The 24,365-nt window shown below is 37.0% G+C and overlaps 1 protein-coding gene across 1 annotated transcript in view; it reads left to right on the forward strand.

The window, feature by feature from the left end:
- Nucleotides 1-11,764: 11,764 nt before the first annotated feature.
- Nucleotides 11,765-24,365, forward strand: part of roq (RING finger and CCCH-type zinc finger domain-containing protein roquin) — a 504,568-nt gene continuing 491,967 nt past the window's right edge. Inside the window, exon 1 of the mRNA XM_090405434.1 lies at nt 11,765-12,113. Within this exon, the coding sequence (XP_090261560.1) occupies nt 11,765-12,113 (349 nt within the window). The remainder of the gene's footprint in view (nt 12,114-24,365) is intronic.

Raw genomic sequence — 24,365 nt, forward strand, 5'->3', positions numbered from 1 at the left:
AGGCGGGGATATAAACCTGATATAAATTATTTGTCATCAGTGACAAATAATTGCAGTCTATTAATGCTAAATAAATAAAACGTCCACTATTTTTCTTTCTCTAGTTTTGATTTGATGTTTTCTGCTAAAAATGGTAAATATTAACTTCTGTTTAATATATTATGTAACATTGCCTCAGAACTGTTTGTCATAAATATGTTGTACGACCTTTTTTTTTATTTGCCTTGTATAGATCTTATATTGCATTCCTGCAAGTCCAAAATCAGATCTAGTAACTCTTGATGAGCATTAAACCAATTCTGATATAAAATTTTAATTTTTTTAATTTTTGTATTTTTCAGTAGTCCTTCATATGTGCATCTTTCATTTCAGTCTCTATCTCAATCATTCTTTGCGTCTCTTCTTGAAAATGATTACCTAATCCTCATAGTTATTCCAGACAGTTAAAACAGACCAGAAACTTGAAGCTAATCATCATCATTAAAAATTGCATCCTCAAATTTTTTTTTAAATGGTTCAGTATCAAGGAAGTTTGTGCATAGTTTTAATTCTCTGGAATTTTTTGGTAACATGCTGTACATGAGATAGTTTGTCAGTAAATGCTTTATTGTTAGATTTCACAGTATGCTATGAACACAGATGGATAAGAAAATAACTATTTATTAACTTAAAAGCTAATATTTCGCTGGTATTATATCCAGCATCTTCAGAGCACACAACACAAAGTTTGTTACAAATGCAAGACAACCACAATCCGGTGTAACTGGGGCTAGTTACACCGGATTGTGTGATAAGTAATTGCAGCGTGCAACACAAGACTAAAGTCCTAATATCATACCGTGAAATCTATTAAAAAAAACATGCCTGACGAACACATAAGCCTATCCATGCGAGTAAATGCTTTATATCTGTCTGTACCTGCAACAGATTTCACAGTATCACTATCTGATAGTTATAATTGATGATTAGCACATTGCCACATAATTAATGACAGGAATTTTTCTTTCATTACTTTGGTAATCCCACATTTATAACCCATTGTAATAGCCGTACCATCACATTTGATACAAACTAAATGAGATTTTAGTTTTCTGTCATATCATATGACTGAAGACAATAAAGCAAAGAATTAAATATATCTTTTGCAGTAACTTTCCAGTTTGATCAAGTCCAAAAACAAATTTATAGCTGAGCTTATTACACTGTCCAATATCTAAGTTTGAATGTCAGCATTGTTTATTCATTAATCAAGTTCATTAAAATTTTACTGTTTGATAATGATTTCAGCAATCAAATATTTTATCTTTTCATCACTGATGTAGTTCAAGATGTTAATGTAAGAATTAGTTGAGTGAAGAAGAATATGACCTACATCATTCCCATTTATTTCTTGTAGGTCAATTACTAATTCAAAATGATGCAAAGACTGATTTTCTTTTGTCTACTTAATATGCAGTTCAAAAAATTTTTACTCTTATTAATTTTTCACAAGAAACTTTTTTAAGCACAGATTTTCAAGGAGGGGGTAGATCTTTTTCAACGTCTGCAAGCAGTTTTATAGCAGCTTTATGTGCTGTTGTTTCCTCATGATCAAAAATTTTTAATCTTAAAGAAAGACAGCTGTTATCTATTTTTGCCGAAATAGGTAACTTCATTGTTTGTCCATTCTTTAGAAAGCTTCACGCTATCTTCTTTAACATTCCAAGAGTTCTTTTAAATAATGCATATCCAGGTCTCTCTTGATTTAGAGAAAGATGTTGGAAGTCTTTTTCCACTTGGTTTGACTATAATAAATTTAGTTTAATCCTTTATCCAAGTGTAAGCAAACAAAGTTTGTACCTGAAGCATCTTTAGGACTGAGGCAACTCGTAAAGGTGGACCAAGCTCTCATCACTCCTTGTCTTAGTATCTCCCATAATGCAAAGCACATCTCCTTGCAGACATGTATAATGCTATGCATTAAGGGAAGGGCCACTACCCCAGACCGGTTTCGACCTTTATTGAAGTCTCGTCAGTGGGAGCCAGACACGAGATGGTGATACTAAGGTGGAAGCAATGGAGAAGTTATATTTACTTATACAAGTTGCCAAAAGGTGTCTCACCTTATTATTAAATTACTCTCGATTTAGAGAAAGATGTTGGAAGTTTTTTACCACTTGGTTAGACTATAATAGCTTGGTCTACCTTTACCACGAGTTGCCTCAGTCCTGAAGATACTTCAGGTGCAAACTTTGTTTGCTTACACTTGGATAAAGGATTAAACTAAATTTATTATAACCTAACCAAGTGGAAAAAACTTCTAACATCTTTCTCTAAATCCAGAGTAATTTAATAATAAGGTGAGACACCTTTTGGCAATTCGTATAGGTAAATATGACTCCATTGCTTCCACCTTAGTTTCACCACCTCTGGGTCTGGCTCCCACTGACAAGACCTCAATAAAGTTTGAAACTAGTCTGAATAGAGGCCTTTCCCGTAAAGCATAGCATTATACATGTCCATAAGGATATGTGTGTTGCATTATGGGATACTAAAGCAATTGATGTGAAGTCATTAGCCTCTATATACAAGTAGCTCAGTCGTGAAGTATCTTCACGTGCAAACTGTTTGCTTACACTTGGATAAAGGATGAAACCAAGAATGTAATTTTTTGGCATCTTTAATTTATGGCTCAAGACAATTTTTTGTATTACTTGTTAGATGAACAGGACATCTGTAGTAATTTGATGAAACCTAGTAAAATGATTTATTTAACACATTTGCAAGATGCAGGGAAAAATTGTCTTGTGCTGTACTTGATCTTGAAGCAGGACAGGAGAATTTATTACATTCTTCCTGTTTGCATATCCAGTATATACAATGGTAGCTTGAGTAGCTTCATTTTTTAGACTCAAATGAAAATGACCTTATATGGTGAAGGACATCTTTTTCTAACAGATACAGTACTGCATAATCACAAACCAAACAAAGTACAAGTTTTATTGCAGCATTAAATGCAGTCCTGCCTGACACATAACTCGCATAAGACACAGACTGGTGTGAACATGTTAATAAATAAACATGAAAGTAATTTAAACTTCTAAAAATCCTTAATTTTATATAGCAAATATCTTAACAACATACATAGTGAAATGCAGATTTCATTAAATAATTAAGCTTCTTTGAATACTAGATAAACGTGTAAAAAAAATTGCTGAATATTACAAATTCATAATTGTAGTGTATCCGTATATCAGTGTATGTCACTTTTAATAAAGGTACTAATACAGCATAATGCCTTAAAAAAAAAAAAAAAAACCTCAGAGTGTGTCAATTGTTAATTATTATTATTGTTGTTATGATTCAGGCCGCCATGGAGTCAAGACTCATCATCGGAGTCCCATTCTCGAAAACACGGTATCATACCACTCCTTGAACGCACTGACTGTTGTGCTCTCACCACTTTATCAGGCAGTGCATTCCATGGCTCAACCATCCTCCATGCAAAGAAACCACTTTTTACCCTCTTGCTCACAATTACTAAATAACCCTGTAACCACCTCTCAACAGTTTGTCTCAATCATATCACCTCTCCTTCTATTCACCAAACTCTGTTGCCCACATTTCCTCAGCCTCTCTTCATTACTAACATTGTACAGTCCTGATACCATCTTTATCTGCCTCTGCCCTCTCCACAGTTAATTTATCCTCTTCAAATCCTGGGGACCAAATTTGAGAACAATAGTCCAAGTGTGGTCTGATTAGGGCTTTATACTATGGAGTGACAACTCTTTATCTCTGCAGGTCAGTATTCTTCCCAGTATTGCAGCAATGCAGCAGTCCTCTGGGTTACCTTCATTGCCTTTGCAATATGTTCTTTAAATTTCAGGTTTCTATCAGTCATCACTCCCAAATCCCTTGCCTCCCCTACCTCCTCCAGTACAGTTCCTCTGACAGAGTATGTGGCCTCCTATCCATGTATCCCAAACTTCAAGCAGTTTAATGCAGCAAACTTTTGCTGCATTAAACTGATATCCCCATTCATTTTCCCATCTGTCCAGTTTATTCAAATTGTCTTGCAGGGCTATCACATCTGCATTATCACTAATAATCCTTCCTAGCTTCACATTATCTGCAAACAACTGAATATCCCCCTGTAATCCACTGACAATGTCATTGATATAAAAGTTAAACAATACAGGTCCAAGTACTGATCCCTGTGGGACCTACTTGTAACCTTCTGCCTCCTTGATATTCCCCTCTCCCCCCTTCCATATTCAACTCTCTGATACCTATCAAATAGCTAATCCTGAATCCAGTTCATTATCCTGACATCTAAACGCATGTGCTGCAACTTAAATAGCAGCTTATCATGTGGTACCCTGTCAAATGCCTTCATAAAACCCCCAAAAATGGCAGACTATGCCTTTCTCTCTTCAACTGCTCTTGTCACTTTATTATACAAGGCAGTCATATTAGTAAAGCAAGAGCACCCCTTAACAAATCTGTTGACGCTCACCGATAACATTATCCTCATCTCCCCAATGCTGTATATGGTCCCTCACTAATTTCTTCAAGATCTTAACAACTACTGATGAAATACAAACTGGTCTATAATTTGACACTTCCAGTCTGTTACCACCCTTATGCAATGGCACTGTCTTGCCCTCTTTCCACTCTTTGGGTACCTTTCCCTTGGCCAGACTTTCTTTGAAAAGCCAGATCAACAGAGCTGTCACTTCTTTGGCATGTTCTTCTCTCAAAACCCATGGCAAAATTCTATCCAGTCCCACTGCTTTATTGACTTCCAAAATACTCAGTATTTGAAACACACTCTCCTCTTGCACTAACCTCAAATCTCTCCTATCCCTCTAGTATTAAAACCTACTTCTCCAGGATGAAATACTCCAATAAAGTGTTAATTGAACAACTCCACTATGTCCTTTGCATCAGTCACTCTATTCCCATTTTTATCTAAAATTTCATTCTTTCACAATCATTTCTCCTCCTACTGGCTACATAGCTAAGAAATTCCTTAGGATTTTCTTTGGATCTCAGAGCCAATCTTTTCTCACATTCCAGTTTTGCTCTCCTTGCCATACTAGCTGCTCTCCTTGTCTGAGTCTTATATTCTTAATGCATCTGCTCTCTACCCCTCTCCTTATATCTCTTCCATAACCTCTTTATAACTACAGTTCCTGTTTGATATTGTTTGTCATCCACTTTATACCAAATTGTGTCCTCCTCTTCACTCATGGTATACAGCTTACTATTTCTTCTAATAAATATGCCTTCACAATTTCCCAAGCACTAATGATATCTCACCTTTCCAAATCCTCCCTCCATGTAAGTGCCCCAAGTTGATAGTATAATCACCTGCTTTATAGTGACTATTATAATAATCTGTTTTATAATTCCACATATATTCCTCTCTCTTTGATACTCCTGCATGTCTATTCATCTTCCAAGTCAAAACCACATGGTCACTTTCCAACTGGGGACAGAGAAGCAACCCAGTTATTAGCTCTTCTGATGCTATGACCAAATCCAAAACTCTTGAACCTCATTCCTTTTACTACATGTTGCCCAAGATATTTATCTCTCAAGAATTCTAGAAATTCCATTCTGCAGTTTCTTCTCCCCAATTTATACTGCTGTATTTAAAATCTCCTATAACAATCATTCTCCTTGAACTTGCTAAGCTCTAACTAAACATCTCCTACTCTTCATCCTCTATGCTCCCTGGCTTGTAGCAACACCCCCCACTAAATATCCTGCCATTCCCACCTCTACCTCACACCAAATGCTTTGAAAACCATTAGTGCCATTGCCCTCCAAATCCTCCACTCTGAAAAGACATAAATCATCACTTATCATATCCGCACAGTTAGCCTAGTGGCTATGTGCTTCGCAACCATATGCCTGAGGAAGGAGTGTCTTAGGTCCGATTCCTGTTGACAACGTGAGGAGCTCGAAGATTTTCCTCAGCCATATCCAAATTAGCCGGTCTTGGGCATCGACAGCAACGTTTTCCCCCCTAGTTTATCTGGGGTTTTTCATCCCACAAGTAGGCAAACCGGTCCCGTGAACACACAGGCTACAGTCAAAAATACATACTTAATCCCTCATTAGGAGGGCTCAACCAATCCTAGTAGCAGTCAAGGAACGGGGGGGAACCCCACTTGAATAAATAAATAAAATCACTTATCATAAGCAGTACTCCACAACTGCATTTTCCCTTCATATCCTGTCAAAAAATGCTGTACCCTGCTGCTTCTATTCTTGTTAGTATATCACCTTCCATCAACCATGTCTCAGAGATCCCAGTAATCTTTGGACCGGCTAATGCTATCAGTGCCACCAATTCATCTCCTATCATTATAATTTTCCAGACTCCACTGGATTCAGCATTACCCGATGTATTTCCCCCTTCTCTCAAGCACCTATTCCTACAAGATACCACCCCTCTTACCATCCACCCTGATAATTCTAGTTTCTCTGCATTGACACTCCTCAGGCATTCTATCTTGCACACCACAGATCAGTCTCCATACATCACACCTCTTACCATTCTGTTCCTTCCTTGCTCACCTGCATCTCTCACTCTCTTTCCTCTAACACCTTCTTTCTTTGTTCCTCTACTTACCTGCTGCCCTGGCATCTCTCTATCCCTGGTTCCAGTATTTCCTCGCATTTTTCTCATTCTCTCTCTCTCCTGCTGTTTCTATTTTCTCCTCTTCTATCATTCCCATAACTCTCACTCCTACTCTGATTCACTTTGCATTCATCACTTCCATTCACTTAATCTCTTCTTTTACACTTCCCAACTCATTCCCGAGACATTCCACATCCTCTTTCAGTGCATCTGTCTCTCTCTGCAAGCTACTCACTCTTGCTTGCCATTCATCCTTCCAACTATCTCTGAAAACTTTACAATGATTCAAACTTTCCACGCTGTCCACTGTTATTTTTTTCATTTACATTCTGCTCATTAACCTCACCCTCTATCATTACACTATCTCTCTCTCTTTAGGTCGGTATTCTCCTGCTTCCGACACAGTGCTGCTGAGGTCTGTTATACTTATCTCCAACTTGCAAAGTTCTTCCCATTTCCTACATTTTCCACATGTATACACTCCCGATCTGTCACCTGCCATATCCGACTGCCGGGATGCATGCACTGCATACCACAAAATCCCATAGTATGCTATGCAAAATGTAGCCCTTAAATGGGGGAGGACTCTGTAACAAGTCATTAGTAGACTGAGCTATTCATTCAAATAGTACACGAAGAACCAAGTACTCAGAACTACTAAACATTTTATGTTTTTAAGTATAATTTCCAGCTTCCAATTGCTGTATATTCTGTTATTTAAAGTAGAAAACTCTAATAAAATAATGAAAACTTGTCTTTTTCTTCTCTGCTACCTCTGAAATTGGGTAAGATGTAAAGGCTGTTGGAACAGACATCACATTTTTAAAGAATGTGCATAAGAGTTGGCCTAGTTATTTAATGAAAGAATTATGGTGGTGAAGGTTTCCAAGGCTTTTAAAGAAGGCAAAATATTACCACTTCATAAGTCTGCATTTTGATGAACATAAGATTCTTTATGATGTTAGCATGGGTTTTTAAATGATGGGTCTTGTTTTAGCAATCTACATGCATATTATGATAAGGCGATGAATGTGTTGGATAAGGGAAAATTCATATATAGGGAAGATATTCTCAGACTTTGCAAAGGCATTTGATAATTACCACATGATAGTTGGATGTACAAGTTGTAGATGATGAGAAGGACAGTGGATTGCTGAGAAAGACCCTGACAAAGGAAAGGTAAAAAGTGGGGTGCTTTTGGGTTCTCTTCTTAGCTCCTGCTATTAATTACATTAGCATGTAACTTGCATGCTAATGATATATCACATGGATTGACAGATCTTCAGTTTATTTGCTGATGGTGCAGATTTGGGGAGAATTATAAGGAACACTGCTGATGTTAATTTCTTTCAGGAAGATTTGAATAAAAGTAGCTTGGACACATGAGTGGAGATTGTGGTTCTGATGATTGCACTTTGGAGTGGAGAAATATAAAGCTTTGTACTGTATTGGTGGAACTTTGCTTTAGGAAGTGGATGAGGTTCAAGAACTAGCAGTGGTGACTGACGATAGACTGAAGTTCGGGAGTGGGGGGGGGGCAGGTTGCAAGTGTTGCATAGATTCCAGTTCTGCTTTGATGAGTTCATTGATAAGTAGATATAAGGAGGTGGTTGTACCACTTTACAAAGTATTTGTCAGATCATACATGGATTATTGTGCTCAGATTTTGGCACCTACTTTTTATTGATGTGGAAACATTGAAGTAGGTTCACAGAAGAGTGATCAAGGCAATATCAGTTCTCTGAATGTTATTTATGGGAAGGATTGAGAGAATGTAAATTGTAAAGATTGGTGGTAAAGCAGTGATATGATAGAGACATTTAAGTTGGGATTTTATTGGATTAATACAGAAAAGTTATAGAATAAGAGAAGGTGAGAGGAAGAATGAGGCCATCCCTGGAAGTTGTGTAAAGGTTTTAAGAAGAGTGTGGGGGAATGGATTTTTTACACAGTGAATTGTGGATGGCGGAACTCATTATCAGAATGCTTTGTGAATGCTGACAATGTTGTTAAGGAGCTTAAAGTTCCATAAGATAAATGTTAAGGGACCTTCTACAGTGAGTCTGACTCCATGGAGGTTGATATAATATGCTGCTGGTGACTCCAGCTGCTATAATGGGATCTCTGAGCCTGTCTTGGATATGAACAGGAAAACAGTAACATTTCAACAATTATAATTTTCCATGGTGCTATTGCCTGCAGATTCATGGTGTGGTGGACATGTTTTCATCAATGAGCACATTTTTTCTCAGAATTTGAACTGTGTTGAAGAATACTCTTATTTTAAAATTCACTTCTTCCACTTGTTTCTGCTTATTTCTGTCTGTTTTTGTTCCTGATGATGTCACCTCATTCTCTACCATTGCATTCATTTGCTATGAACCAACTTTTTATGAAACCTTTTGCTATGAAACCAACTTTCCTCAAAAGGAAAGGTCTCTTTCCTTTTGAGGAAAGCATGTTTATTTCCCATTCAATCATGTCCTGTTTTACTGCTGCTTTGAATTTTGACCATGTATCTCAGTCTTATGATGTTATTCCATTTGGAACAGAGAATATAGTTTGGGTGAAAAGATGCATGGGAAGTCTCCTTAGGCCTGAACTGATTTCCTCTACTTCTTGTTTGAAGCTAAATAAGAAACTGTTGTGGATGCAGTACCAGAAGAAGAGTGTTGACCAAGCTCAAAGTAGGAAGAGAGTGATGGCAATGGTGATCACGGTAAAATCCAATCAGTAGAAATCTGAAAGAATTTTTTTTTTTTTTTGTTGTTGTATGACAACAAAGAAAAATAACAATGGAAGAGTAACCTTAGTGAATGTGGAGGACAGGAAAGTGTCAGCTGCTACAGAAATATTTGAGTTGTTTCTACTTCACTTCAGTAAAGTATACATCTCTGGCAGACTCATTAACAGTCTAGATGCTGAGGTGTAACTAGATGAAAGGATAGAGATGAATGAGTTAGAGGTATTAGCCACTGCAAAAGCATGGCATGTATAGTAGTAGGATTGAATAAGATATTGGCAAGTATGTTGAATTATATATATCACTCCCACACTACTTGAGAGGTAGTAGGACCTGTGGCAATAGATGCTGTATATGTAGGTTTGGGTCAGGAACAGAGTGATTTCTTGATATTCTTTTTAAGTTGGACGTTGTAATCCTTTAGAAGTACTTCATGGGGAAAGGTGTTCTACAGAACTGAGATGAATGGAATGCAAGATGACTGCAAGTAACAGGTTTGGCGAGTATGCAGTTCAACTGTAAAGAGATCTTGAATAGCTATTACTTGAGTTCCTGTAGATCCAGTAGGAATGGGAGGCATAATGGATGCTAATTCTGTTGAATAGCACCTATCGCAATATCTGTAGAAGAGATATAATGCAGAAACTGATTAAACAAAACATTTCTAAGAAATGTTTTGTTAAACTACCTAACTACCCTTTTCTGAACAGCATCAAGAATTTCAGGGAGGTCTTAGATGTATCACCCTAAACATGAGAGCAGTATTCCAAGGCTGGCAAGATTTGAGATTTATGTAGAGTAAGTAATCAGAAAATAAGTACTATCTTATTTGAAAATGGATGCTTATTTGGAAGCTGAGGGTGCTGTTGAAGTGGTTATGGCATGAAAAGTTGGGAGTAAGAGTCAGTCCAAGAAGAGCGATCTGGCCCTGACTGCTGAGCATTATCAAAAATAAGTTGATAACATATGTGATTTTTGTGAGAAAAGCTATGTTTTGGAAGCACTGAAGGTGACTAGGGTGTTTTTACCCCAGCCCAGTGAAGGATACTGTGGAGATCAATTTCAGGACACTTATTACAGATGAGCTTGAAACTTGATGTTTTGATCACTGCAAACTTGTCATATGTGCATGAGAATTAGCAGTGACTGTGACTTGACTGTTCATCACGAGTCTCAACATGAGCACAGTTCTTAAGTGGAAGGAAATCAAGATAATACCATCAACAAGGGTGGAACCAGAACAGAAGCATCCAATTGTCTGTTTATAGCATCCACTCTGGAATGATCATATAAAGATATTGAAGTAGCAAATCATGATCTCCAGATTGGATTTGGTAATGATTGGTTTGCTTTAGCAATTTTATGTTTTACAATAGTAACTGCAGAGTTGAATAAAGGGAATAGATATACAACTGTGCTTTTGTTGTAAGTTTTTCCACTTGGTTATACTATAAATTAAAGATACCAAGAAATTATATTCTTGGTTTAATCCTTTATCCAAGTGTAAGCAAACAAGTTTGTGCCTGAACTATTTTCAGGACTAGGGCAACTCGCATAAAGAAGCTAATGACTTCACATCACTTGCCTTAGTATCTTTTAGATTTTGCCAAGGCATTTGACAAGGTTTCTCCATGGGAGATTGTTATACAAACTCGGAGATGAGTATGCAAAAATAGGCTTATGACATGGAGAGGAGAGTGGATGAGAAATTAGGGTTGGTCTGAATAGTAACTTGCAGTTATTTGCTAAAGATGTAAAGTTGAGAAGGATGATAAGGGACCTATCCACTACAGAGTCTTTTTAAGATCAGATCTAAACAAGCTGGGTTCTATGGCAATTGATAGTAAATGTCAATTCAGTGTTGCTTAGTGCATGTTCATACATTTTGGATTGAGAACATTGCAGGTGTAGTATTTTTATAGTATTACATTATGAATATCTTCATAATGTGATACTGTTGTATTAGTTTTCTTACAGTTACCTATGCTTTTATATTTATATACTCAGTAGGATACTGAATAAACTTTTATTTTCTAAAAATTTTATTTTTTAAGCAGAACCTGTTGTAGCTTTAATTATTTTTGAAATGAACATATTTGTTAAAAATACACCATATTTAAGCACCATTCGACTTATGCGGATTTTCAACTAACACGAAAACCTTTGGAACAAGTTAACCACATAAGTTAAGGATTTATTATGTTTGTCTATATATATATATATATATATATATATGTGTGTGTGTTTGTGTGACTATATATATTTCTTTATTTTTCTATAGGTTGCATCATTACTGGTGCGTAAAGTTTCTTCATAAAAGAAGAGGTTATGAATTTTGGTTTTATTAACCAAGCTTTTAATGCTGGATAGCATTGTAAGGATTTAAAATGCCAGTCCAAGCACCGCAGTGGACAGAATTTCTTTCTTGTCCAATATGCTATAATGAATTTGAAGTCAGTGTGCGCCGGCCTATTAGTTTGGGCTGTGGTCACACATTGTGCAAAAACTGTCTCTCAAAGCTGCAAAGGAAGCAGTGTCCTTTTGACCAGACTAATATCAGTACTGATATCAGTCAACTTCCTGAAAATCATGCTCTTTTGCAGCTTGTTGGTGGATCCATTCCAGAGAAGTTACCAACTCTGATACCACTGGTACCAAAGGAAGAAGTAAAACATTATTTAACTGCTAAGAAATGCATTGAAGATTTGGCCCTATATTTAAAAACAACTTCTCAAGGTGAGATATTTCTGCTTTATTCTTTCTTTATTTTATTTTTTAAAGTAAGAGAAGTGATATCAATTCTTTGAATGAAAAAAGTTATAAAATTTTTATTAGTGATTGAACTAGAATCAGAAGCAATAAACAAGATGAGTAATCCAGTATTTTTGATTACTAGACATTCAAAATATTTTTGTTTTTTTAATATAACATAACATACTCTGATATATATTTATTTCATGTTAATCCCAGTCTCTCTAGCTCAGTGGTATAGATGATTCTCTTTGGTTGGAAAGACATGGGTTTGAATCCTGTTTAGGATGTATTATCAGGTCTTTTCATCTGAAGGAGTTAGCTGGTCTCATGGATATGGTAAAGATTTTTCTCCCAGAAACTCATTTTTTTTTTAATTCTACAAAACAGGCAAACTGGCCAGATGTGTACACATAATTTATAGCCCTAGCAGATTGGATTAACCATCCTATCATATTCAATATAAGGTTTCTATGATGCAGTGTTACTTGGCTGTGACTAGCCATTGAGCATATCACTAAAGGGGAGATGGTTATGTCAATCCCAAGAGATTGACTTATTATGGATTAATAGCAGGCCCCTAGAAACCATTCCACCCCCATTACTTAACAGATAAACCAGCTGATGAATGAATATGGGCACTTGACAGATATAATACGCTTGTCTTATACCCTCAGATACCTGACAATAAATTCTAATAGTTCATATATGTTAATTATAAGAACATTAACCATTTTATAAAATGCAGGTTTTGTGTGTTCTATTTCTTTTGGGAAGTTTCTGTGGAACTGATGTACGATAGCCCTTATAATGCTACACTTTCAATCTGGATTACACTTAGATCTCAGTGCATCTTTTGGAAAACTAAGAATTGATTGGTTTACATATGCTTGGTGAAGAATAAGGAGTTCTATTTTCAAAATGCATTTCAACTATATCTAATGTGTGAATTATTTCTGTGCCATTAGTTTTGTGTACAAATTTCTTGGGATGATTTATAGGAGTATTTTGTTTACAGTTCTCCATGAAGTAGTCACTGTTGTTGAGGGGAGAAAAATCTTTCCATTGCTTCCCCCTTGATTTAGTTATGGCTTATTTGGACAACTGAAATAACCAGAAATAATCATAAAATCAAAGAGCTTGACAATATCAGGTGGGAAATCTTAAATAAATTCAGAATTCAAAGGTATATTGTTGAATAATAAACAATATCCAGGCAAATTAGAATATCTGTAGATGAAAGACAAAGTTCAGAAATGTAAAAAAAAAAAAAAAAAAAAAAAAAAATGAAAAAAAAACTATGTATTTTTAATATACAGAGGAGAGATTTACTTTTGAAATTATTATTATAATAAAAGTATCTCCATGGAGTCAGAAGACTTATTGCAGGAGATCCATTATTCACACAATACCTATCATACCTCTCCTTAAACTCATTTGCTGAGGCACTCACCACCACCGCTAGCCACCCATTCACCTTCGAGCAAAAATTCTAGTCCTAACATCCTTGTTAGCCACATTCTTACACTATTTCCATGGTGATCCCTTGTTCCCTTCCTGTCAGAAAAAAAAAAAGGTTTCATTGTCAATCCTATAAAACCCCTTCAATAACTTGTATGTTTGTCATGTTACCTCTTTTTTCTAATCAGCTAGTTTTTAAAGCCCACTGACCATCAATCTATTCTCATAGGGAGAATTCCACAGACCTGTCACAATCTTTATCACTCTCCTCTGGATCCTCTCCATCATTTCTTCATCTCCACAGAATCCAGGAGTCCAGATGTGGCTTTATTAAAGTCTTATATAGAGAACAATAACCTCTCCATCCCTGCTTGTTAGTGTGTTCTTCGTCCGTGCGGTTAGCCTAGTGGCTGTGCACTTTGCAACCATATGACTGGGGAAGGAGTGTCCCAGGTTCTATTCCCGTCGAAGACGTGAGGAATTTGAGGATCTTCCTCAGCCAAAGCCAAGTTAGCCGGTCTTGGGCACAGGGCATAGAGTTTTATTATTATTCCGGGCCACTCCAAGGAGTTGACAGACTCATCGAGGGAGGCCCTAACATCATGTTAAGAACAACTATTCGACATTCACACACCTTGAACTCATTCACGGTCGTAGCACCCACCACAGACTCTGGCAGCTTATTCCACTCATTCACCACTCTCCAAGTAAAAAACCTAGCTCTAACACCCTTGTTAACCACATTCTTGCCCAGCTTCCATGCATGGCACCTAGTCCTCCTCCACCAGTCCTGTTTTCAAAAATATCTTCTGGATTAATCTTATAGTAACCCTTCAGTAATTTGAATGTCTCAATCATATCACCCCTTTTCCGCCTATCGACCAATTTTTGCAACCCACAAATCTTCAACCTATTCTCATAAAGTTCATTCCACAGACCTGCTATCATCTTGGTCACTCGTCTCTCTGGATCCTCTCCACTTCCTCCCCATACGAAGAAACCCTGGCACCCATAACTGGGCACAGTAGTCTAGATGGGATCTTATCAAGGTTCGATACAGAGGAACAATAACTTGTTTGTCTCTGCATGTTAAAGTATTTTTCAGAAGCCAAGTGATTTGATGAGCTAATTTAGCCAGTTTTGCAATGTGCCCCCTAAACTTCAATTCCCTATCCACCAACACTCCCAAATCCCTGGCCTCATCAATCTCCTGGAGTACGGTTCCACCAATGCAATATACTGCTGCTATTCTTTTCACCCCAAAATTCATAACCTTACACTTTGCCACATTAAATTGAAATCCATTTTTCCTAGCCCGGTCCTCCTGGAAAATTTTGACATCATGTGCATTCACTATTGCTCTACCCAACTTTGCATCATCAGCAAACAAGTGAACACTTCCTCTCAGATCCTTTCCTATATCATTGATGAACAAATTGAAAAGTAGTGGTCCAAGAACAGAGCCCTGTGGCACACCACTAGTCGCAAGCCGTCTTTTAGACTCAACTCCTGAATAAACCACTCTCTGGTATCTCTCCATCAACCACCCTCTTATCCATCTCACCAACCCTATATCCATCCCCATCTGCTCCCATTTACTGATTAGGGTTCCATGTGGTATCCTGTTAAAGGCCTTGGCAAGGTCCAGTAGAATCACTGTAAACCCATTACCCTTATCCAGTTCAGCCGTCTGTTATAAAACGTGAGCAAGTTACTGATGCATGATCTACCCTTCACAAAACTATGTTGTCCCCCATACAATATCCCATTTTCATCTATCCAATCCTGTATTCTTTTCTTGACTAATTTCTCCAAGACCTTGACAACGATTCCCGAAATGCTAATTGGTCGGTAATTTACAACAGCAGTCTTGGAATCACCTTTATGCAGTGGAACTATTTTCCCTTCTTTCCACCCCATCGGGACTAACCCAGACCTGAGACTCAAACAAAATGGTCAGGGGTACTGACAGTTCTTTAGCCGTTTCTCGTACGACACAAGCTGATATTCCATCCAATCCCACAGATGTATTGACATTGTGGTTATGCAATAGACTACTCACCTCCACTTCATTCACCACAATTCCCGTATAATTACTGGTTCATTCATTTCTGCAATGTCACCACCTGGATGGTATATTCTTGCAAAGTGCTCACTCAGTAACTCAACTATATCAACTGATTCAGTTACCTCCCTACCATCGGCATTCTTTAAAATCATTCTGCCATATACGTTTTTCCTTTTACTTGCAACATATCGAAAAAACTGTTTAGGATTCTCTTTAGCCTGCATGGCCAATGTTCTTTTGTAATCCTTTTTTGCTTTTCTTACCCCACTCGTTACCCTTCTGGCCTGCGCTTTATACCGTTCATGTGCCTGCCGGTCACGCTTCTCCTTAAATTCCCTCCATAGTTGTTTATTTTTTTGCAGCTCAAGCTTAATGGTGTTATTCATCCATTTAATCCCTACTTGATTTATTATTCGGATTCTAGGTATACAGTCAGCCATTGTTTCATGCAAACACTTCTTAACTGCCTCCCATGCACTATCAACTTCTAGTCCTTGCAGTTGTACATGCCATTGCACTGAACCAATCAAACTCCTAAGCTTGTCATACTTTCCAGCCCGATAATTCCGCATGTACCCTGTCTTAATTGAAAATTCTACACCTTTAGCCACCTCCCAAGTTAAGACCCTATGATCACTCTCACCGATTGGTGGCAATGTGGTCATATTTGTTACAGCCAAATCCTCAGATGTAATTACTAGGTCAAGCACTCTCTGACCCCTAGTATTTTCCATTACATGTTGTCCCAGATAGTTATCCCTTAATAACTGCATAAAATCCAATTCCTTCCTCCCGTGCATCCTCTCCTCACTCCAATCAATACGACCATAGTTGAAATCTCCCATAATAATTACCCTCCTTCCACTCATTTCTTCTATTTGCTTGTGCATACTGTCTCCACCATCTTTTCCATCACCTGGTCTATAGCATCACCCAATTGTATATTTTGTTCTGCTAGCTACAATCTCACACCAAATGTCCTCAAATGTGCTCTTTTCTCTATCCTGCAATTCAACTTCTATTCTCCTTGGCTGCAGCTCATCAGCTATCATCAACAATACTCCTCCCCCAGTTTATTCTCCCTGTCATTCCTGAACACACTATACCCATCACATTCAATCCCACTAGCTATATCATCTACAGTTATCCATGATTCACTAATGCCAATAACCTGTGGTCTGAAAGTGCCAACCATGGCCAAAAACTCTTCCTTCTTGTTCCTAATACTCCTAGCATTAGTGTATACATGAATTTAAGACCCCCATTAGCCCCATCCCTACCTTGATGCCTTATATTAACTATCCCATTCTGATTTGTTGTCCTTATTCGCTTGGGCATATTATACTCATTCATACATTCAACTGCCTCCCTAAGGTCTGTATATCTACTCCTCCACCCCTTAATAAATCTAGTTTCCCTGATTTTGCACATCCACTACATTCAGCAACACTTTTTCAAGTCTCCTTACACCGTATCCATTCAAATGCATGCCATCCATTTTATATAGATCCTTTCGCCCATCGAACTCACTCCACACATCCACAAATTCCACACAACTCGTCATACATAACCCACGCATAAAGTCATTTGCAATTATGGCCCTCCTTTTAAACATTTCACTGTCATACCGTGGCAAAAGACTAATCATCCTAACTCTCTCACTCTTTTCTTTTGCTACCTCCAGCAATTCATTCAGGTCCTCTATCATTTCCATTTTGTCTCCTTTCAAATCATTCGTACCTGCCACAACAATCATTTCTTTCGCCCTTTCCTTTTGCTCTATAATAAACTCAGTTACATCCTTTATGGTCGCACCAGGTTGGTACGATTTTGTCAAATCCTCTACTAACACACCTCATACTAACGAGTCTCCATACAGCACTCTCTCCTTCATTTTGTTTACGTTCACACTTCTACGCTTATTTTTCCTATCATACTTTTTTTTATTGGCTAGTACACTCAGTCGACTTTTGTTCAGATGCTCTAGCTGCCGCTTTGCCCTTTCTGTCGCTCCGCTCAATAACGCGATCTCACTCATTGCATCTATCTCATCTTTTTTATTCTCTGTAAAACCATTAATTTGCTCTGAATTAATACCATCATTCACACTTTCTACATTCACGCCCTCACAGTTCTCTGGTACAACCTCACCATTTCTTGTCATATCACTGTTTTCTTCATTCTGAAGTTTGACAAAATTATCACACTCACTACCTGAAATACACTTTAATTCCTCATTCTCCTTACATTTTCTACACACATTCACTCCTTTATTATCATCTAACTATACTCCGACTGCACTCCGCAAAGCGTACATTTCGCAGATAGTACACTGAATCATCTCCTTTATATTACCGTTATTGAATAAATTTTTCCACCAGTTTATCTGGCGTTTTTCATCCCGCAAGCAGGCAAACCGGCCCCGTGAACACACATGATCTAAAGCCATAAATTAACCACCCCATGAGGGGGCTCAACTCGCTCCAATAGGGACGGGGGAGAAAAAGGGAGGAAACTCCATACGAATAAATAAAAATAAGAGTGTTCTTTAACAACCACATAATCTGATGTACTGTTTTGGTTACCTTCACAATAATGTCTCTAAACTTCAACTTCCTGTCCATCCATAATCACCTCCAAGTCTCTGGCCTCATAAGTTTCCTGGAGTTCAGCTCCATCAGTATAGTACGTGGCCTGTGATCTCTTCCCAAAGTGCATCATCTTACATTTGGCATTAAACTGGCAGCCATTTACCTTTGCCCATACTGCTAGTCTATTTAAGTCTTCTTGCAGGATCTCTACATCACTTTCATTTAGTAGTATGGATAATTTATTTGTAGTTCTTCATGAAATAGTTAAGTGTTGGGGATAGAGAAAGATCTTTCCATTGCTTCTCCTTGGATTTCGTTTATTTTGGGAATGAAGTAACCAGAATTAATAAGAAAATCAAAGAGCTTGATAATATCCATTTGAAATCATAAATCATGTAGTAGTATGGATAATTGATTTGATGAGTGGATAATAAACGGGACTCAAAAAAAATTTTGTGATGGCTCACTAGTCAGATGTCAGCCTAATATATCCTAGGCTGTTACTCTAATTACAGTTGCCTAATATATCCTAGTCATGTGTTTAACCATGTGTTAGGATTCGGTATTTTTATAAGCTTTTGTTGATGCTATAGCTAATTTTTACTCTATATAACAAACTACCAATATTGAAGCAAATACATTAGCTACTTACATATTAGTGTATTTATTGGTCTCTGAAGAAAAAATATCATACATCTTATAAATGATATAATACAAGACATTTATTTATTTATTCATTTTTTATTTTTTTTTATTAATGATGCTATTTTTGCTGTGTTTTCATTTCAAACACTTGTCTTCAATCACTTTTATGGAAAAAAAAATTTCTAAAAAAAAAATTTAATGCCATTATTTCCGTGGCATTAAAACATTAGTATCATAAACTCTTAATAAAATAAAAGCCTTAGTAAAAAAAAAAAAAATTAAAAAAAAAATCACTAATGCCTTTTATTCTCTAATAGGGAGTAGGTGAGGCCTTTATAGCCCATCTAGTTTTTGGAGACTAAGTGGGCAGTTAAATCTCCACCGGTAGCCAATCGGAGATAGCTGGCCCATGTCTATCACTAATTATAGGCAGCTACTGATGAAGAGACCAGCAAACAAATGCTGCCATCTCTTGATGCCTAACAGGATATGTTATTGTCTGAAATAATGCGAGTACTACGGTCGATTTTCTTGAGTTTATGGGACGAAAAACCCGAGTTTCCGGGAGGGAAAACCCGCTTGCCCATGCCAGAGATCGACTAACTCGGGAACTGGTTGAAGATAGGCGTAGAAAAAGTTCCTCCAGTTGGTGACTAGACTTGAACCTAATCTACATGTATAACATTTCATGTATATTTCAGAATTCTGAAATGTGCATGTACATTTCAGAATTCTGATTGGCTGGAACAGTTTGAAAGAAAGTTGTTGATCACAAACTAGTCCTAAAAATCTTCACTATGTTCAACTCTCATAATATCTGGTACACCTTTTTGAGGGTGTGTGTGTGTGTGTGTGTATATATATATATATATATATATATATATATATATATATATATATCAGAAGATGATATATGGAAGCTTATAACTATGATAGCTCATGCATATCTCAGTAATTGAACCTTCTGTATAAACTTTTGGAGGCCACATAATTTAGATGAATGCCCATGATATTTCTTTTTTCAATAAACTGAACAAACTCCTAGATGAAGCAATCAGGTGGGATGCTGAATTTAAAAAAAAAAAAAAAAAACTTAAAATCATGACTCAGATGATTATAGGCAGAATGGGTCCTAAGCTTTAAAGTAAGCATCTACTGTCTGTTCTGTCATGAACTACTGCTTATTCTGGAGCTCTGTTAATAATTTTCTGGAAAAAAAAATAAAAATAAAGTAAGGCGTAGGATACAGTTCCCATTTGAAGCTGAAAAGAAAGTTATGATGCCCTACTATATTTTCCATATCTTAACAAATGTGATGTTTGTTAATGGCCATTTATCCCCTTGAGGGAAGTAATATTAACATTGCTTATCAACATTAATTTTTTAAAATAGCCACATACACATACCTATATTAAGCCCTACAAAGATGAAACCTTCCATATATCATTCATGCTTATTATTGTTGTTCATCCTGATTTTCTGATTCCCTCATAGAATATACCATCCAATGAGGGTATTGTGTTACTGTAATAGAAATATCATGTCTATTTTTAGATGAAATATGCTAGGCTGAAATACTATTTTAGAAACATCATTTTCTAGTTCATCTATTATCAAGTCTCTGATTATACGTTTTGGACTTCTTAAGCACTCATAACTGCATTAATTTCCAATTTTTTCTTGTTTTGTTTCCATCTCCCATTTTGTTTGAGTGACCACACTGTCTTTGATTAGCTCTGCTTACACATTCTTAAATATTCATACTGTCAAGTTTTTGATATTTTTGTTTTAATATAGTTCTGTCATTCATTTTATCTGTTCACTCTTATTTTCCTCAGACCTTATATTTGTGGTCTCCAACCTTTGTTCAGTTTTATTTCTAAGCCTCTGATCCATATGTCACATTTGTTTGAACACTGTTTTGTATAGTTCTAGCTTCTTTTGTCTGATTTCTCTCTTGTTAGATATAAATTTATTCAGCTGGTATTTGAGTATATTAGCCTTACTATTCTATAATCTATTTCCATATTTTATTTGCCATCTTCACTAAAAATTGTGCATAAATAGCAGCATTGCATACCTGTTCTATTCATTAAAAATATAGGTTTCAATTTTCTTGCCTATTTTATCTTGTTATTGTTGAATTTCATACCAGGTGCATCAAAGCAGTTATTTAGTTTAGCAAAAGACTTGACTTGCAGATTAATTTAAGGATAAAACATTTTTCTCAAATAAAGAACTAAGCTTATCATCTTAATCAGGTTTAATACCACTTTCCTTAACATGTTCATTGCCAAACACGCGATATCGCGCGATGCGAGTTCTCACCAAACGGCCGATCATGCATTATCGCGTGGACTTCGTTAACTAAATAAAAAAATAAAAAAAAGTTGGCCACCACATGAAATTCCAATTTTCAGCTTGGCAATGAACGATATCGCGCGATCACGCGATGCGAGTTCTCACCAAACGGCCGATCACGCGTTATCGCGTGGACGTCGCTAACTAATTAGAAAAATTTGGCCACCACACGAAATTCCAATTTTCAGCTTGGCAATGAAAGTGTTAAAGACATGATCTTCACATAGCTTATAATAGTGAAGATAGCACATGCTTGTGGTTTACATTCCATTTAACACCAACTTCTGTATATTTTTCAATTTTAGCAATTTGAAAAATTAGCTTTATATTGCCTTTAAATAGGCTTCATTTACATCTTGCTGCGTAAGTGTTTTCACTGCTTTTCTCTTTGACATATCAAAGGGAAAAACTGCTTTCCCAAGTGAAGAATATATAGAGAAAGCATTTTTCCCTTTGAATTAGAATTTCCTTTAGTACATTGCCATGATTTTTGATTGTTTGTTATAAGTAATAATTTGGTCTTATCAACCCTTATTTGGCTTAAATCCAGTTTTTTTACTAGTTTTCCCCTTTTTCCCACAAGCCTTCAACCTATTACGTGTGTTGAGGCTTAAGTGCTGTGAAGAATTCATGTTAGAGGTTTAATGGAATATTAACAACACTGAGAAAGGATTAAAACTAATTTTAATACTTCCAATATTTCGTCTCCGTCACAGAGACATCTTCGGGGATTACAAAAACTTTTTGTAACAACACACACCAATATAATACAAAATGAAACTAAAGTCCTATCTAGGTGGTGCGCCCTCTATGGGCATTTGCAGGTGGCCTGGGATGTAAAGAGGGATCTCTGATAATTAAAGTTCCCCAAATTTTGGGAAGTTTAATGCAACCATATTTGTTTAAATTAGGTTGATTCCTGAGTGCAGATGCAGATTCAAAGAATAGTCTTTCTTTTTTGAATTTACTATGGTGGAGCATGGTATTTTTTTTCCAGGAGATTCTGTGGGATGTATCCAAAACATGGTCTGCAAGGCCAGACTGACCATAATCGCGTTTGCAGATGTAAGAACTGTGTTCTTCTAACCAGATGGATGCTGACCTGTCTGTTTGTCCGAAGTAGGCAAGTTTACAGGAACAAGGTACTCTATATACACCAGGCACTGAAAGAGGAGGGAGCTGGTCTTTAGTGGAGCGGATAAGGGTAGCAAGTTTATGGTGGGGGCTTAAAAGCTGTATGGAGGTTGTACTTTTTTAATGATCTGGCTATTTTTTCTGAAGTACCACGGATGTAAGGAATGGTGATGGCATTTCTGAAGAGATGGTCAGGGAATGGGGAAAGGACTTGATTATTTTTTTAATTCTGTAGTCATTATAGCCATTGGAAAGGAAGATGTTGTGTATGTGTTTTGAGTTTGGTTGAGGGTAGTTTTACTGGAACAAAGATTGTGGGCCCTATTGGTCAGAGTTTTAATAATGCCATATTGCTGGGAGGAGTGGTGGTGGGAGAGTTTGTGAATGTATCTTCCTGTATGAGTAGGTTTTTCTATATACAGAGAAAGAATGGTAACCTTTTTGGCATTAATAAACATGTTTTGTTACTTGAACCTGAGTCTTGCCTGAATTCGAGGTATCAAACTACCACCACTTGTGAAAATAGAAACCAAATAGCGGGAAGGAGTTTAGATAATTATATAATTGCGATAAGATCTTAGGTCACGACTGCAAGGTACCGAGATCTATATACTCGCGTGTGAATTCTAGATTAATGTGTATGCCTAAAACCCAGGAATATTTCTCTGAGTGTGAATTATATTCTTGTTATAGGAAGCTGGCTGGTGCAGTTAAAATATAAATTTGCCAGTTTCTGAAGAGGAAATATCCTTAGGAGTCAAACCAGGTTATATATTAAGGAGAAAGATATAAAATTAAGGTAGAAGGATAGAGAGAAGGCTGGATCAATTTGGATCATGCTTAAATACGTACTCTAATAAGGAAGCTAAAATACAGAGACGTAACAATGGTGCAGAAGTCGACAGGATTTGATTAAGGCCCAAAATTTTAACTGAATAGATACTTAATCATCATAAATGGTTTTGAACTCTAATCAGGTAATCAGACAAGTGTTAGAATTGAAAGATTTTGGGAAAGGGTTAAATTTGATAAATTGTAAGCTGATAGCAGGTATAGCTCACCCGACGAGTTCTGAAATGGACGATTCGGAATTCTTCCGAATGATAAATACCCAGCAAGTAATTCCACAGTTCTCAGGGGAAGAGATGGATGATGTAGTAACATTTCTCGACTTTGTAGAAGAACTAAGAAGGATGGGCAGATGGTCTGACTTCCAGCTTCTTGTGCTGTTACGCAGCAAGTTGGTAGGGAGGCCAAGACTTACTTTCAGTCATTACCATTCCTAAAAGAAACTTGTGACTACGGGAAATTTAAAGAGATATTAATCTCACAATTTTCCAGAGTGAAAAATGTAGGGCCAAATCTTTGGAAGTTGCAAAAGATGATCCAAGGGGATAGAGAGAAGGTATCTGAATTTTACAGTAGACTACTCGCTCTCTCAAATACCTTTGACGTCCCCAGTGAAGACAAACGCCACTTAGACTGGGCAGTCTTCCAACACTTCCGAATAGACCTGAGACAAGAGTGGAGAGAAACAGCCTTTGGAAAAGGCATATCCAATTTAGCTGAATGCTGCAAGGCTGTAACAGAACGAGAACAGTTGCTAGGAGACTTGTCCCGCAGCTGCTTCCATACATGTCAGGGTAATTAAGGAAGAAAAAGATAATGGTAGAGACATGAGTACTACAGAAGGAGATAAGGAAAAGAGTGAACAACAGAAAGTACAAAAAAGGAGTCAGGAGAGCAGAGCAAAGTCAGTTTGTCAAATCACAACAGGAATTCCTGATCAAAGCGAAATCCATTGCATGATTAAGCAGGAGGTTGAGAGAATGCAACAGCCAGTAATGGAATGTCTCGATGCGGTCCTTAACCGACTGCAGTCAGGCTCCATGAACAACACAGAAAGCATCCCACTCCCAGGATGCAAGGACCACCATCCTGATTAAAAGGGAATTTGAAAAGATGCAAGAACCACTG

This window comes from Typopeltis vanoorti, chromosome 1 (assembly GCF_054136105.1).
Source record: "Typopeltis vanoorti isolate ZY-2024b chromosome 1, IOZ_Tvanoo_1.0, whole genome shotgun sequence".
NCBI lineage: Eukaryota > Metazoa > Arthropoda > Arachnida > Uropygi > Thelyphonidae > Typopeltis > Typopeltis vanoorti.